General features: G+C 44.4%; 1 protein-coding gene across 1 annotated transcript in view; it reads left to right on the top strand.

The window, feature by feature from the left end:
* Positions 1-11,833: 11,833 nt before the first annotated feature.
* LOC126417080 (uncharacterized) overlaps positions 11,834-15,473 on the top strand; it is a 41,268-nt gene continuing 37,628 nt past the window's right edge. The window contains exon 1 of the mRNA XM_050084974.1: positions 11,834-11,987. Within this exon, the coding sequence (XP_049940931.1) occupies positions 11,834-11,987 (154 nt within the window). The remainder of the gene's footprint in view (positions 11,988-15,473) is intronic.

The raw sequence follows: 15,473 nt of genomic DNA, 5'->3' as shown, positions 1-15,473 counted from the left end.
AAAATTTATGAAAAAGAATTAGATTATCAAATATTTTAGTCTCTATGTTGCAGTCGATAAGTACTAGTTCTGGATGTACAGTTAAATTTCTTTAAGAAACATTTGAAATTACGAATTATTGACAAACTTAAAATTTCTATTATTAATTTGCAATCCTGTACTGTTTACCATATTTATTTCTAGATTCATTTATGAAATAAGAATCGAAATTGAAGCTAGTAAAAATTCATTAATTAATAAAAATTGTAAACCCTTTGGAATACTGCTATTTCCGCAGAGTGAGGGAGTCGTAACCATGCCTCTGATGTGATCGGACGTATTATTGTGCGAACAGTGTAATTTCGGCTTTGTAAATGTGAAAAAACAAAAATTCTGCAACAACCATCTTCAAATGTATTTAGTTCAATCCAACCGTGAGGACCTAAATGTGAGATTTTTCAGCTTCAAGAACCAGACCCTAGGCAAGAAGAACTGGAGCCAATTCAACATGACAAGCTAAGTAAACTAGAAAGTTTATTGTAATCTTCGCTCCTCTCAGATTTTCATAAAAGGCTTTGCTTATTGCTTAATGTGGACAATGGGGGTGAAAATAGCAAGGGGGGGGGGGGGGGGGGAGATTATGAACTTCAGGTGACAAAGTACGTCCTATCTACGCCTACATATGTCCTCCGCAAGCCACGATAAGGTGCACGACGGTGAGTACCTTTCACCACGACCAGTCATTCCCTTTCCTGCTCCACCCCGGTGGAAGAAAGATTGTAAGCACCGTGCGACTCCTAATTTATCCTATCTTGTCTTAGCGGACCTTACGCGAAATGTACTATGACTGCAGCAGGATCATTCTGCAGTTAGTCGCAAATGCCGGCTCTATAAATTTTCTCATTAGTCTTTCGGGAAAGGAACATCGTCTTCTCCCCGGCAATTCTCATTTGAATTCACGAAGTACCTTAATACTCGCGTGTTGAGCGAACCTACTGGTAACAAATCTAGCAGCACGCCTCTGAATTGCTTCGATATCTTCCTTTAATCCGGCCTCTTATGGATTCCAAATACTGGGGCAGTATTCAAGAATACTCGTAGGTCGCATTCTAGTGTTCTACACGCGGCGCCTTTTATAGATGAGCTACACTTTCCAGAATTTTTTAAATAAACCGAAATCCACCATTCGCATTCGTCTTTACGACCTTAAGTGCTCGTTCCATTTCACACCGTTTTGCAATATCTGACAGACGCGATTGTGGCAAGCAGCAACTCCAACGCTTTATTCAAACATTACAGGGTAGTTTTTCCTACTCGTTTCCATTAACCAATATTTCCCTACATTTAGAGCGAGCTCTGTCGTTCATCATATCAAACAGGGCCGGCCGGTGTGGCTGAGCGGTTCTAGGCGCTACAGTCTGAAACCGCGCGACCGCTACGGTCGCAGGTTCGAATCCTGCCTCGGGCATGGGTGTGTGTGATGTCCTTAGGTTAGTTAGGTTTAAGTAGTTCTAAGTTCTAGGGGACTGATGACCTCAGAAGTTAAGTCCCATAGTGCTCAGAGCCATTTGAACCGTATCAAACAGAAATCCTGTGTTCTACTACAATGACTCAATGACTACACTTTCGCCTTAAACTACAGCGTCATAGGCTAACAGTCCCTGCTCTGTTATGTGATAGGGATCCCACCATTAAAACTTCATGTTGTAATTTACCCCTCCCTTGTTTGTTGTTGCTACTGTCCAGTATGGTGAAGTCTTTACAGAAGATTCGAGAGGAGTAAAATTTACAATAAACTTTTTACTTATCTTTTCGCGCACAGTTGGCTTCAGTTGTTCATGTCTAGCGGCCTGATTCTTGAAGCTGAAATTCTCATGGTTCAATTGATCTAAATCATTTTGAAGAATGTCGTAGAATTTTTGTTTTTACGATAATTTACTGTCTCGGATTGTACTATATTACACTTTTCTTTGCTTTTTAGCAGAAAAGGTGCTGAGTTGAATACTTGTGGCAAGTTGATACTTCCTTCCTGACGCCAACTTTTGCTTCTGGACTGAGGTATCCCCAGAACGACTCAACGCTTCAGTCGTAGTTGCGCTCCATGCTTCACCAACTGCCCACCCACCAGCCCCTGAGACTGAGATCCCTGTGGTAAAGGATAGAGTGAACAGTCTGACTTGATCATAGCTACATGATGAGTCAGTTAGAGAAGCGCTGTCCAGTTAGGGTCAGCTTACAAATAAATGAAATAAAATAAAATAAACGTTAACCCTTCAGAGGTGTGCAGAGACCTAAGACATTTAAAAAAATCAGATTCTTGATGTCAGGATGGGACTCGATAGCTGGCCTACTGTCGCTGTTCTAGTCGGTGTCTTCAGTGTAATCTTTCTCCGGCTGGTGTTAGCCTCGTAGCATATCAAGAGAGAGAAAGGCTTTGAGCGCTGCAAGAAGACTGGCTCAGCTGAAAGAACCTCATCTCCCCACCCCCTCCCGCGCCGCACACACACACACACACACACACACACACACACACAAGCCTGGCGTCAGTTTCGAGTGTAAGCCTGGCATGCAATTTAATTTATCAAACAAAATTAATTCTGGAGTTTATGCATCCATTCTTCAACCTATGTCAAAAAGTACGTCTATGCAAAGGTGATGGGTCTAATTGCTTGTGTTTACGCAATTATGAGAGCAATTTGTATTGTTCTGGCGCCGTACCCCTTGTTGACCCCGGCGGTCACAAGCCTTGAAGTCTATGCCTGCCACTGTTGCCTCGGTAGCATCAACAACGAGATAACAAATGCGCATAGAAGCCTGCTACTGCGCCAGGACGTTCCATTATAGCAGCTGAGTCACATTTCGAAAAAAAAACGAGAAGCAGCGACGCAGCAACGGCTACACAGCTATTAGTACCGAAAGAGGCAAAGCGCGTCGGGTTCCAGGAAACGCTTCTACGCGACTCTGCGATAATTTCGCCTGCACTTTCGCGGCGCCAAGATTATGTCGCTCCCTGGCCAGGAGAAGACTGGAATATGCCTACCAGTGATACAGGAAAGACGTAATGAAAGACGAATTTTATTTTCTACTTGTTTAGAATTATTACATTTTTACTACACACACACACACACACACACACACACACAGAGAGAGAGAGAGAGAGAGAGAGAGAGAGAGAGACGTATATGAGGTGTGGCTAGAAAAAAACCGGACTAGTACTGGTGAAACAATAAAACGAATGCAATAAGGCTGAAAGTCGCGTGGCCTGTGACGTGACTCTCGCTCCGCCTACTGCTCGAGTTTCATCTGCCTCCTGCACTCAGTCTGCCCGTGGCGTCTGTTTTAAGTAGTTGACGTTTTGTCTGTGCGTCGGAAAATGTTGAGTGTACAGAAAGAACAGCGTGTTAACATCAAATTTTGTTTCAAACTAGGAAAATCTGCAAGTGAAACGTTTGTAATGTTACAACAAGTGTACGGCGATGATTGTTTATCGCGAACACAAGTGTTTGAGTGGTTTAAACGATTTAAAGATGGCCGCGAAGACACCAGTGATGACACTCGCACTGGCAGACCATTGTCAGCAAAAACTGATGCAAACATTGAAAAAATCGGTAAACTTGTTCGACAAGACAACAAGTCAACTCCTGTTAACTCAGACACTGCTCTGATTGTTAAACGGCGATCTTGTCGAACAAGTTTACCGATTTTTTCAATGTTTGCATCGGTTTTTGCTGACAATGGTCTGCCAGTGCGAGTGTCATCACTGGTGTCTTCGCGGCCATCTTTAAATCGTTTAAACCACTCAAACACTTGTGTTCGCGATAAACAATCATCGTCGTACACTTGTTGTAACATTACAAACGTTTCACTTGCAGATTTTCCTAGTTTGAAACAAAATTTGATGTTAACACGCTGTTCTTTCTGTACACTCAACATTTTCCGACGCACAGACAAAACGTCAACTACTTAAAACAGACGCCACGGGCAGACTGAGTGCAGGAGGCAGATGAAACTCGAGCAGTAGGCGGAGCGAGAGTCACGTCACAGGCCACGCGACTTTCAGCCTTATTGCATTCGTTTTATTGTTTCACCAGTACTAGTCCGGTTTTTTTCTAGCCACACCTCGTATGTGTAAATTGGATTACAGTAATTGCCGTTGCCTACTTAAGTATGAATTGTCTCAATCTATCATAGAATTCTCTATATCATTTGCGAGAGCTCAGAAATGTGCGCTCGGAATTTTCGATTTAAAGAGGGAAAGAAGAAAGATTAGTGGTTGACATCCCGTCGACATCGAGGTCATTAGAGGCGGAGTAAACGCCGGATTGTTTCAAGAATGGGAAAGGAAATCGGCTGCGCCGTTTGAAAGAAACTATCCTGGCATTCGCCTGGAACATTTTAAGATAATCATGAGAAACGTAAATATGGATGGCCACTAGGGGATTTGAGCCACTGCCCTCCCCAGTACGATTCCAGCGAATACCCACCGAGCCGCCTCGCTCGGTAGATGTACACTGTTGGCCACCGTAAATGCAACACCCTGAAAGAAGCATCCGAATCAAGTGAAATTTACACCATGGGTTTGCAGCGATGAGATATGCAACTGATTAGAATTTCAGCGCAGACGCACATCACGCGCGCCTGTGGCGCCACCTCATAGCGCCATTTAAGGCTTGGCGATTTCGACGAGTGTACGTTCGGCACGTGTGTTTACCTTGTGGTTGTTTCACAAGACGATCAGTTATGCCTCGTAGACAACAGCGAACATCGTTTGATCAAGTATCCGAGTTCGACAGAGGAAGGATAGTGGCTTACCGAGATTGTGGATTATCATACAGAGAAATCGCTAGTCGTGTTGGACGAAACCAAACAACTGTAATGCGGATATGTGACCGTTGGATGCAGGAGGGTACGACGGACCGACGTGGTCGATCGCATTCACCTCGGTGCACCACTGCACGTGCTGATAGGCAAATTGTGCGCATGGCAGTGACGGATCGCTCAGTGACATCCCGAACCATAGCACAGCACATTGCATCTGTAACGCATCATCCAGTGTCTGCGCGTATCATTCGACGCCGTTTACAGCAGAGTGGTCTGTCCGCAAGACGTCCATTGCTTCGTCTACCATTGACGCAGAACCACAGACGTCTCCGTCGCCAATGGTGTGATGACAGACGGATGTGGACGGCAGAATGGAATGACGTTGTCTTTATTGACGAGGCACGCTTCTGTCTGCAGCACCATGATGGTCGGATTCGAGTGTGGAGACACCGTGGAGAGAGGATGCTGGACAGCTGCATTATGCACCGCCACACTGGTCTTGCACCGGGTATTATGGTATCGGGCGGTATTGGATATTACTCTCGCACGCCTCTAGTACGCATTGCCGGTACTTGAAATAGCCGGCGCTACATATCCGAGGTGCTGGAGCCAGTTGTCCTTCCTTACCTTCAGGGCTCGGCCACAGCCATATTTCAACAGGATAATGCGCGACCACACGTGGCACGCAGTGTCCAAAGGTTCTTCGTCAATAACCAGATTGAAGTGCTTCCCTGGCCGGCTCGCTCTCCGGATCTTTCGCCGATAGAAAACATGTGGTCCATGGTTGCTCAACGAGTGACCCAGATTACATCCCCAGCTGCCACACCAGATGATCTTTGGCAACGCGTGGAAGCTGCTTGGGCTGCTGTACCCCAGGAACACATCCAACGTCTCTTTGACTCAATGCCGAGACGTGTAGCAGCGGTGATCTCCAACAATGGCGGCTACTCTGGCTACTGATTCTGGCAGGAACCACATGTCACAGACGTCTGTAAACGTAATCATTTGATACTTGGTCAACATGTTATCTACAAAATAAATTTTGTTGTGCTACCTCTTGTCTTTCTTGGTGTTGCATTTACGGTGGCCAGCAGTGTACGAATAATTCCGTCTTCTGCAGACTGCCGTCTGTCTGCTGAATTATCCGTAACTTCGCAAGCTAAAGCTTGCTGGTACATCTCTTTCGTTTCTCCAGGAATGGACAAATTACGTGGTATCACTGACTGATGACTGACTAGCCTTAAACGTCTTCACTGTCCTACTTCTGATGACAAATTTGCTTATTCAGTGGCCCATCAAGGGTCCATTCACCTATTCCATAAATTTTGTTTCAGTGGTTCTGCTTGCTGTTTCACGCTGTTCTCTAGAAGTATGAACAATATTCTAATTTTAACTGAATTTGTACCTCAGTACTTACGTCCATGCCCCACCATAGGTAATTCACTATTTAAAAGATCGGTTCACCTTTCAAAGGCGCCATCAAACCGTTACATGAAAATAGTGATTATGTACACAGCGCTACAAAACCCTTTGTTTACTTTTTTGTACTTAAGTGTGATAAACTGAAGGGTGAAAATAACCTTCCCATGATGTGTCACTGGCAAGTAACATAGTTCGATGAAACTTGAACTATACACAGAGAGGTTCAAATGACTCTGAGCACTATGGGACTTAACTGCTGAGGTCATCAGTCCCCTAGAACTTAGAACTACTTAAACCTAACTAACCTAAGGACGTCACACACATCCATGCCCGAGGCAGGATTCGAACCTGAGACCGTAGCAGTCGCACGGATAGACAGAAAGGACTGATGCACTATTGTTCAGATGGTAAATGAAAAAAATAGGCACTGTGAAGAAAAGAAATGACACTTTTATTGGAAATACAATAATTACACTCAAGTTAGTGTGATTTATTATGCCCTGCTGGACAGTACTGTTGTGTTCTTCCCACTCGTCCAATATAGGATGGCTAGGAATCCTGCTTTCTCGGATCGCTAGACAACATTTCAATCAAATCGTATTAATGAAGTCTATTACAGTAAGATAAATGACAATACTTAACTTTGCGTATGCACAAAGGTGTTGTTTGGTTGGATTAAAAGAGGGGGGGAAAGTGACCAAACTACGAGGTCATCAGTTTCTTGTTCCGAATAAAACAATGCCACCAATGTGAGAATAAAACGAACGAGACTGACAACTCAAAACGGAATGAAAGGAAAAATCACAAGAACGATGGAGGGAAAAAACATGTAAATGGACAAAAGGGGACAAGAAAACCACAGAAACGCAAGAAACGGGATGAATAGATTAAAACAACAAAGCAGATTACCATGGCTGGCTGACCATGAGAATAAAAAAGGAGAAGCCAGCCACTCTGCAACACATTAAAGCCTCCAACCTAGAAGCCACACTGTCTTAACGGATAAGTTCGTCGTACATCCCAGACTGATTTGTGTGTTTATTTCGCACAGTGTTGCTTGTCTGTTAGCACGGACAATGCTGCTGCTCTCGGTCGTTAAGTGAAGGCCATAGGCCGCTACATGGCCCATGGCTAGAGGCAATGTGTGAAATTTGGTGATCTCGGTACACTCTTGACACTGTTCGTCTTGAAATACTCAATTTCCTAACGATTTCCGAAATGGAGTGTCTCTTTCCACGTTCAAAGTCTTAATTCCCGTCGTGTGGCCATAACCACGTGAGAAATCTTATCACATGACTCGCCTGAGTACAAATGACAACTCCGCCAATGCATTGCCCGTTTATACTTTGTGTACACGACAGTACCGTCATCTGTATATGAGCATATCGCTATACCATGACTGTCACCTAAGTGTGTTATGCGCACCTTGTGGTAAATTATAATACCATGGTTAACCTCCTGAATCATGTGACTAGATTTTGCGAATGAAGGATTTATAGTGGTGGTCAGTTTGTTGTTCTGGGAGAAAATAAGACTAAAGTCATAAATTTAAAATATTGTTGTGTTTCACAAAAATGTCACAGTATGTAGCATATATGCTACATCACCACTCAAATACGTCTCTTGTCCTAGTAATGACGTGTGTTCAGGGATTCATTAGTTGGATTTTATATATAAACTGACAACTGGAACACACAAATATATTTACATAAATACTACAAAATCTTTTTTATTATTGTATCTGAAAATGCCACCAAGAAAGTTTTCAGACGAAGAGATTTCAAAAAGTAAATTACACATTATTATGGTAGGTCAAGTAACTTTCATAGACTACCGCACTACTCTTCGAAGTTACGCAGTTACCTGACACTTTTTCGATATAGTCACCAAGTCCCTGTTAACAAAGGTCGGTGAGTTCCACCTATCGTTCAGTTCCTCGGTGATAACAGGCGCTCCTTCATCTCGGAGCTATTGGCGAACCGCTGCGTGAACGTGATCGTGGTCGGAAAATCTGCGTCTGTTGCAATACAGTTCGTGGATTGCCTTCACACTCTCGTCTGTGGTTCACGGCGGTAGCCTTCCTTGCCAGTGAGAATAACCCATGTCTACGCACGTCTGTGGGCCTTGGTCAAATTGTTGGCACAGACTCAATTCGGCCAGACGCGACCTTCCATTTGGTCCACATGCCGCCGGAATTTCACGGTGGATCTGTGTGCAATTTAGACGTTTTGGCAATAAGAATCATACCGCCCATCGTACGTTTCCAGTTGCCCTACCATTTCACTCTGACACTGTGGTTCACCTGTTACCTTACTGCAGCACAACTGTCTATGCAGGAAAGCCGGAACGTGCACTCACTTCTGACTACGTGCTACGCTTCTTGCCAACGGTCTTACCGTGGGTGCACTTGTCTAACGTACTTTGTAAAGTCCCTACATATATGTTCCACTCAACTATTTGTTTTACAGAATTGCAGAAAGCCGCTACTTTTCCTGTGACGCAACGACATATTTTGCATTTATTGCTCTCCACAAATGTGAAATCTTTACATGCAGGCAACCCATAACCGAAATGACTTTTCTGAGTTTTAGTTATCATCGCAGGCAGATGCATCGCATGGAACGCCCTTGCCGTTAATGATGCCATAGGCTTTGGTTTTCTGAGAAGTTTCCTCACTGAAAATACATCATCTTATCGTATTCCTCCTCTTCTTCAATCTCTTCTTCCTCTTTTATTCTTTCTTGTGGATGTGAAAGCATAAATCGTTGCCGCATGTAGACACAGCGTTACGTCGAAAAAAAATAAGGCGCCATATTGTTGTGAGGAAGGAAAAAAATGGTTCAAATGACTCTGAGCACTATGGGACTTAACTTCTGAGGTTATCAGTCCCCTAGAACTTAGAACTACTTATACCTAACTAACCTAAGGACATCACACACATCCATGCCCGAGGCAGGATTCGAACCTGCGACCGTAGCGTTCGCGCGGTTCCAGACTGCAGCGCCTAGAACCGCTCGACCGGCGAGGAAGGAAACAATCACTTATTTGATGCTGCAGACTACAGTGTATTAACATTACGATTTATTCTAAACACACTAGTTCAAACTTACTAAAAAAACTAATAGAAATTACATTTGTTCCACGAAGTCGTGTCAGCACTGCAATGAATAGGTTTCTTCAGTTGCCGGGTGGTTATAACGAAAGTGCAGCCACTTACATGGTCCAGTGTGGGCTGTAATCGTTGTGTAGTAGTGAAACTTCGTAGATATTCTAATGCGTTAATTCCGAACCGTTTCACGGTGGAAAAAAATAGTTCTAGTTTTGACCACCATGTGCAAATCTGGCACTGTACAGCATCTCGTAGACGTCTCGGGAGCTCATATTGAACGAACCGTATGTGCGGCGGTTGATAGTAACATCAACTTTACGTCTTTCTCAGTCGGTTTCACATCAAAGCATTAGATTATCTACGGCGTTTCGCTGCCATTCGATGATTACAGCTCACATTGGAGCTCTGTGAATAGCTGCACTTTAATTATAACCGTCCGGCACATGCCGAAACATACTGGGAGCTTGTAGAGAACACAGTGATGGTGTAATGTACACGTTACAATCCGACACAGTAGCTTTAGTTAATTGCTCGAGCAGAACTGAGGAGGATAATACAGCGGTCTACGCTTCCATGAGTTTAGTGAGTGAGGTAAAACATCATCCAGTAATTAAAAACAGTAGCTGATTTGGTGTGACGTTAAAGTAGCAACGCATTAACATCCTTTGTCAGACGAAGAATACAGGAAATGTATTCGCTATTACGGATATGGACCATCATCGGCTGTGTATTTGAATGACGACAATGAAAATTTGTGCCTGACTACAACCCTAATCCGGATTTCCCGCTGTACGTGAGCCGTCGCTTTAACCGATTCGGCTATCCGTGCACGAATCACGGCCGGACCCAAACTTCCACATGTCCTCCATGTATCCATGTGTCACAACCTGCACTCGTATTGGAATGACATGGGGTTTTATTAGAACAAAAAAAAATACAAAAGTTCAAAAAATGTCCGACAGATGGCGCTTCATCTGATCAGAATAGCAATAATTAGCATAACAAAGTAAGACAAAGCAAAGATGATGTTCTTTACAGGAAATGCTCAATATGTCCATCATCATTCCTCAACAATAGCTGTAGTCGAGGAATAATGTTGTGAAAAGCACTGCAAAGCATGTCCGGAGTTATGGTGAGGCATTGGCGTCGGATGTTGTCTTTCAGCATCCCTAGAGATGTCGGTCGATCGCGATACACTTGCGACTTCAGGTAACCCCAAAGGCAATAATCGCACGGACTGAGGTCTGGGGACCTGGGAGGCCAAGCATGACGAAAGTGGCGGCTGAGCACACGACCATCACCAAACGACGCGCGCAAGAGATCTTTCACGCGTCTAACACTATGAGGTGGAGCGCAATCCTGCATAAACATCGTACGTTCCAGCAGGTGTTTATCAGCCAGGCTGGGGATGATGCGATTCTGTAACATATCGGCGTACCTCTCACCCGTCACGGCAGCAGTTACAAAACCAGAGTCAGGCATTTCCTCGAAGAAAAAAGGCCCCTATAACGGTAGATGTGGTAAATCCAACCCATACCGTGGCTTCCTCGTCGTGCAAGGGAGTTTCCACGACAGTTCTAGGCTTTTCGGTAGCCCAAATTCTGCAGTTGTGGGCGTTGACATACCCTCGGAGCGTGAAATGAGCTTCGTCGGTCCACAACACGTTATTCAACCAATCTTCATCTTCCGCCATCTTTTGAAAAGTCCACACCGCAAATGCCCTCCGCTTCACTAAATCGCCAGGTAACAGTTCATGATGCCGATGGATTTTGTACGGATAGCATCGGAGGGTACGCCTAAGTGCCAACCAAACAGTAGTGTATGGAACGCCGGTGCGACGTGCGACTGCACGAGCGCTGACTTCCCCGTTAGACGAACCCGCTACAGTCTCCATTTCTTCTGAACTGTCTCAACAGCATTACGCCTTGTGCTCGGTCGGCCACTACGGGGTCTATCGTCTAAACAAGCCGTGGCTTCGAACTTCGAAATCATTCTCGCTACAGCTGCATTTGTCAACGGACCTTTACCCGTTCAAATCCCCTTCCTATGGCGATAGGATCGTAACGCTGAACTAACACATTCCCCATTCTGGTAATACAGCTTCACTAAAAGCGCCTTTTCAGGTAACGTCAACATGCTGCGACTGCTGGCGCATCGGATTCTCTCCTTCATTACAGCTCCTTTTATACACGATTGTCACGCGCAGTCACTGACGTTTTGCTGTCCAGCGCCATCTGTCGGACATTTTGTGAACTTTGGTTGTTTTTTTTTTTTTTTTTTTTTTTTTGTTCTAATAAAACCCCATGTCATTCCAAGCATGTGTGTCACTTTTTACCTCTCTATCTACGTTATTCCGTGGTTTATTAAGTTTTCAAATTTATACTGACTTTTTGATCACCCGGTATATTGCCGTGCAGGAAGGATACATTTATTGATAGTCGTGGGTCTGGTATTGGGGATCAGGTACAAAATTATGCCTGTGATATAAAGAAGTACGGTGCAATGTTCGTCTGGGCACACGACGAAGCGGAGAGCATCGTCGGGACCTGCCAAATAGACCGACAGCTGCCGCAGAGGTCCCTCCGAGCGCCCACTGGCCACTGTGCCCGGCCGCCACGTCCGCCGGCAGCTCGCTCGCTCGCCGAGCAGCGCGCCAGTGCGTAGCAGCAGGTGGGCGGCGCGTGTCCGCCCAAGGCCGCGGCCGGGCTTCCCGCAGCGCGCGGTGACGTCACCGGCCGCGAGGCGCGTGGCTCGCGGAACTGACGATCGCGCGTGTCCCTCCCCCCCCCCCCCCCCCCTCCCCGCCACAGCAATGCACTCACAGCCACGGCACACCTCAACGTGCTGCCTCAACTTGCACCTTAACTCTGTAGTGAGTATATGCGCACTCTCCGTCCCGCGTCGCCATCACACATCTCATATGACTCAGTCACCTCTGAATGAAACAGACACTCGTCCTACTTATAGAGTCTTTAAAATAAGTTGCGACTTTCGACAGTTCAGTTCGAAGCGTGTGAAGGAAAGCTTAATTGTCAGTGTGTGCTGCGCGCGCCAATAAACGACCTACTCGGTGCTGTAGCTAGGAGGCTCGCTTCACTGCACGAACAGCAAGGGGCACAAACCGGTCGATCTGGAAATCGACCTAAAACGATATTAAAGAAACTATTTGATAAAAAAATTAAGATTCTCACACATGCTGTAGCTTCACGATGGACCGCCTGTCACGTCATTGATGGCTGGCCGAAGTGGCCGTGCGGTTCTAGACGCTGCAGTCTGCATGTCCTTAGGTTAGTTAGGTTTAACTAGTTCTAAGTTCTAGGGGATTAATGACCTCAGAAGTTGAGTCCCATAGTGCTCAGAGCCATTTGAACCATTTTTGAACCACTTCCCCACGCCCGGTTTCCCGGGTTCGATTCCCGGCGGGGTCAGGCATTTTCTCTGTCTCGTGATCACTGGGTGTTGTGTGATGTCCTTAGGTTAGTTAGGTTTAAGTAGTTCTAAGTTCTAGGGGACTGATGACCATAGATGTTAAGTACCATTGTGCTCAGAGCCATTTGAATCATTTGAACCACTTCATTGATGGTCATAGTTGTTGTGGTTTTTCGAGATTAGGTGAACTACTGCAAGACATTCTTAAAGTTTGCAACGGAAAATGTGGGTCGCTATTAATTTGCGTTTTGTGCATGTTAGGTCGTTCCTGCATACGAAATGTCGATACTGAATTATTCGTTAACTTTTAAGTGTGTTGCTATCTGCCTCCAATCTCGAAAAAATGAAGCGTATGTAAAGCGCTCTTCACGAACAGGCAGACCAGCGAAAAGGCCAGAAAGAAATACAAATCCCTCATGTCTCATAAAGGGTTTGACATACTGAAGCACGATTTTTTCAAATAACATACAAATAGGAGGCTATTTTGCCATATCTACCACGATATTCAAGCAACTACAGCTTTTTTTCAATGAAATAACATGGATTGCTGTGGGTTTTGCAAGAATATTAGTAAAGAAGTTGCGCGTTTATTTTTATACTGAGAATGGGCTTTTTCATAAAATACTGATATACCTTGGCCTCAGCTGCTTTTTCAATAACACAATTCTGTCGCAATTTCAACTGCATTAGAATGTTAGTGAGATACATATTTGTAAACTCTGCCACTTTTTGGCAAAAGAAGCTGATTTAAACACGCCAGCAAGAGAAGTTACGCATTACTCAAAACTCTTCAGTCCCTCACGGATCCATGTATGGCTGACAATTCGAAAACAGTCCTGTGGTGTAACTTTTGCAGTGGCTTCGTTTGTCAGCATTTCAGCCTCACTGAGTACTTTTTTTGTTTTGTTTTTGACACATCTGATTTAGATGAATGAGATATAGAGGAAGCCTGATTTAACTATGCTCTTTGGCGTTAGCTAGTTCGTCGACCTTGTAGCGTGGAGTTTTTAGGTTGTCCGGCACTACAAGTTCCGTTAACTGCGTCTTATGCATGCTGGTTTCAACTTCATTCAATGGAACATTTCTCGGTATCCAGAGAAAAATATCCGCTTTCGCCCAATGCATTGTTGGAGCTTTACCTATCTCAACAGAATCGTATGGCGCATGTTTATCACTTTTCTCGAATTCAAGTGAATATTTTTAGCAGAACATTATTTTCTCAGCTGCTGAGCGTGTTCCTGGACGACAACTTTTATTTCTAATCTCGTGTTCAGACTTGGCGCTCTGTTATTATTAATGGAATGCTAACATAAAACATTCGTTCACAAAACCTGACTACCACAGAAAACGTCCACGCCAAAAAATACCACTTTACAACGAGATCTGACGTACATCATGCACGTAATGCGCAACACCACGTGGTACTGTTTATCTACGTCGTGGCGACAGGAGAGCCTTACCAACCGAACCACTGGCGGCGCGGTAGAGAAAGCTGGCTCGCCATTGGTGTTATCTGGGGGAACGGTGTCACGTCGCCTCTGGTGGTCTTCAGTCCTGAGACTGGTTTGATGTAGCTCTCCATGCTATTCTATCCTGTGCAAGCTTCTTCATCTCCCAGTACTTACTGCAACCTACATCCTACTGAATCTGCTTTGTGTATTCATCTCTTGGTCTCACTCTACGATTTTTACCCTCCACGCTGCCCTCCAATGCTAAATTTGTGATCCCTTGATGCCTCAGAACATGTCCTACCAACCGATCCCTATTTCTTGTCAATGGTGCCACAAACTCCTCTTCCCCCTAATTCTATTCAATACCTCCTCATTAGTTATGTGATCTACCCATCCATTCTTCAGCATTCTTCTGGAGCACCACATTTCGAAAGCTTCTATTCTCTTCTTGTCCAAACTATTTATCGTCCAATTTTCACTTCCATACATGGCTGCACTCCATACAAATATTTTCAGAAACGTCTTCCTGATACTTAAATCTATACTCGATGTTAACAAATTTCTCTTCTTTAGAAACGCTTTCCTTACCATTGCCAGTCTACATTTTATATCCTCTCTACTTCGACCATCATCAGTTATTTTGCCCCCCAAATAGCAAAACTCCTTTACTACTTTAAGTGTCTCATTTCCTAAACTCATTCCCTCAGCATCACCTGATTTAATTCGAATGCATTCCATTATCCTCGTTTTGCTTTTGTTGATGTTCATTTTATACCCTCCTTTCAAGACACTGTCCATTCCATTCAACTGCTCTTCCAAGTCCTTTGCTGTCTCTGACAGAATTACAATGTCATCGGCGAACCTCAAAGTTTTTGTTTCTTCTCCGTGGATTTTAATACCTACTCCGAATTTTTCTTTTGTTTCCTTTACTGCTTGCTCAATATACAGATTGAATAACATCGGGGAGAGGCTACAACCCTGTCTCACTCCCTTCCGAACCACTGCTTCCCTTTCATGTCCCTCGACTCTTCTAACTGCCATCTGCTTTCTGTACAAATTGTAAATAGCCTTTCGCTCCCTGTATTTTACCCCTGCCACCTTTAGAATTTGAAAGAAGGTATTCCAGTCGACAATGTCAAAAGCTTTCTCCAAGTCTACAAATGCTAGAAACGTAGGTTTGCCTTTCCTTAATCTTTCTTGTAAGATAAGTCGTAGGGTCAGTATTGCCTCACGTGTTCCAATATTTCTGCGGAATCCAAACT

Source organism: Schistocerca serialis, chromosome 8 (assembly GCF_023864345.2).
Source record: "Schistocerca serialis cubense isolate TAMUIC-IGC-003099 chromosome 8, iqSchSeri2.2, whole genome shotgun sequence".
In the NCBI taxonomy this organism is placed as follows: domain Eukaryota; kingdom Metazoa; phylum Arthropoda; class Insecta; order Orthoptera; family Acrididae; genus Schistocerca; species Schistocerca serialis.
Note: the sequence above shows the minus strand (reverse complement) of the source record. Positions and strands in the feature narration are given on the sequence as shown.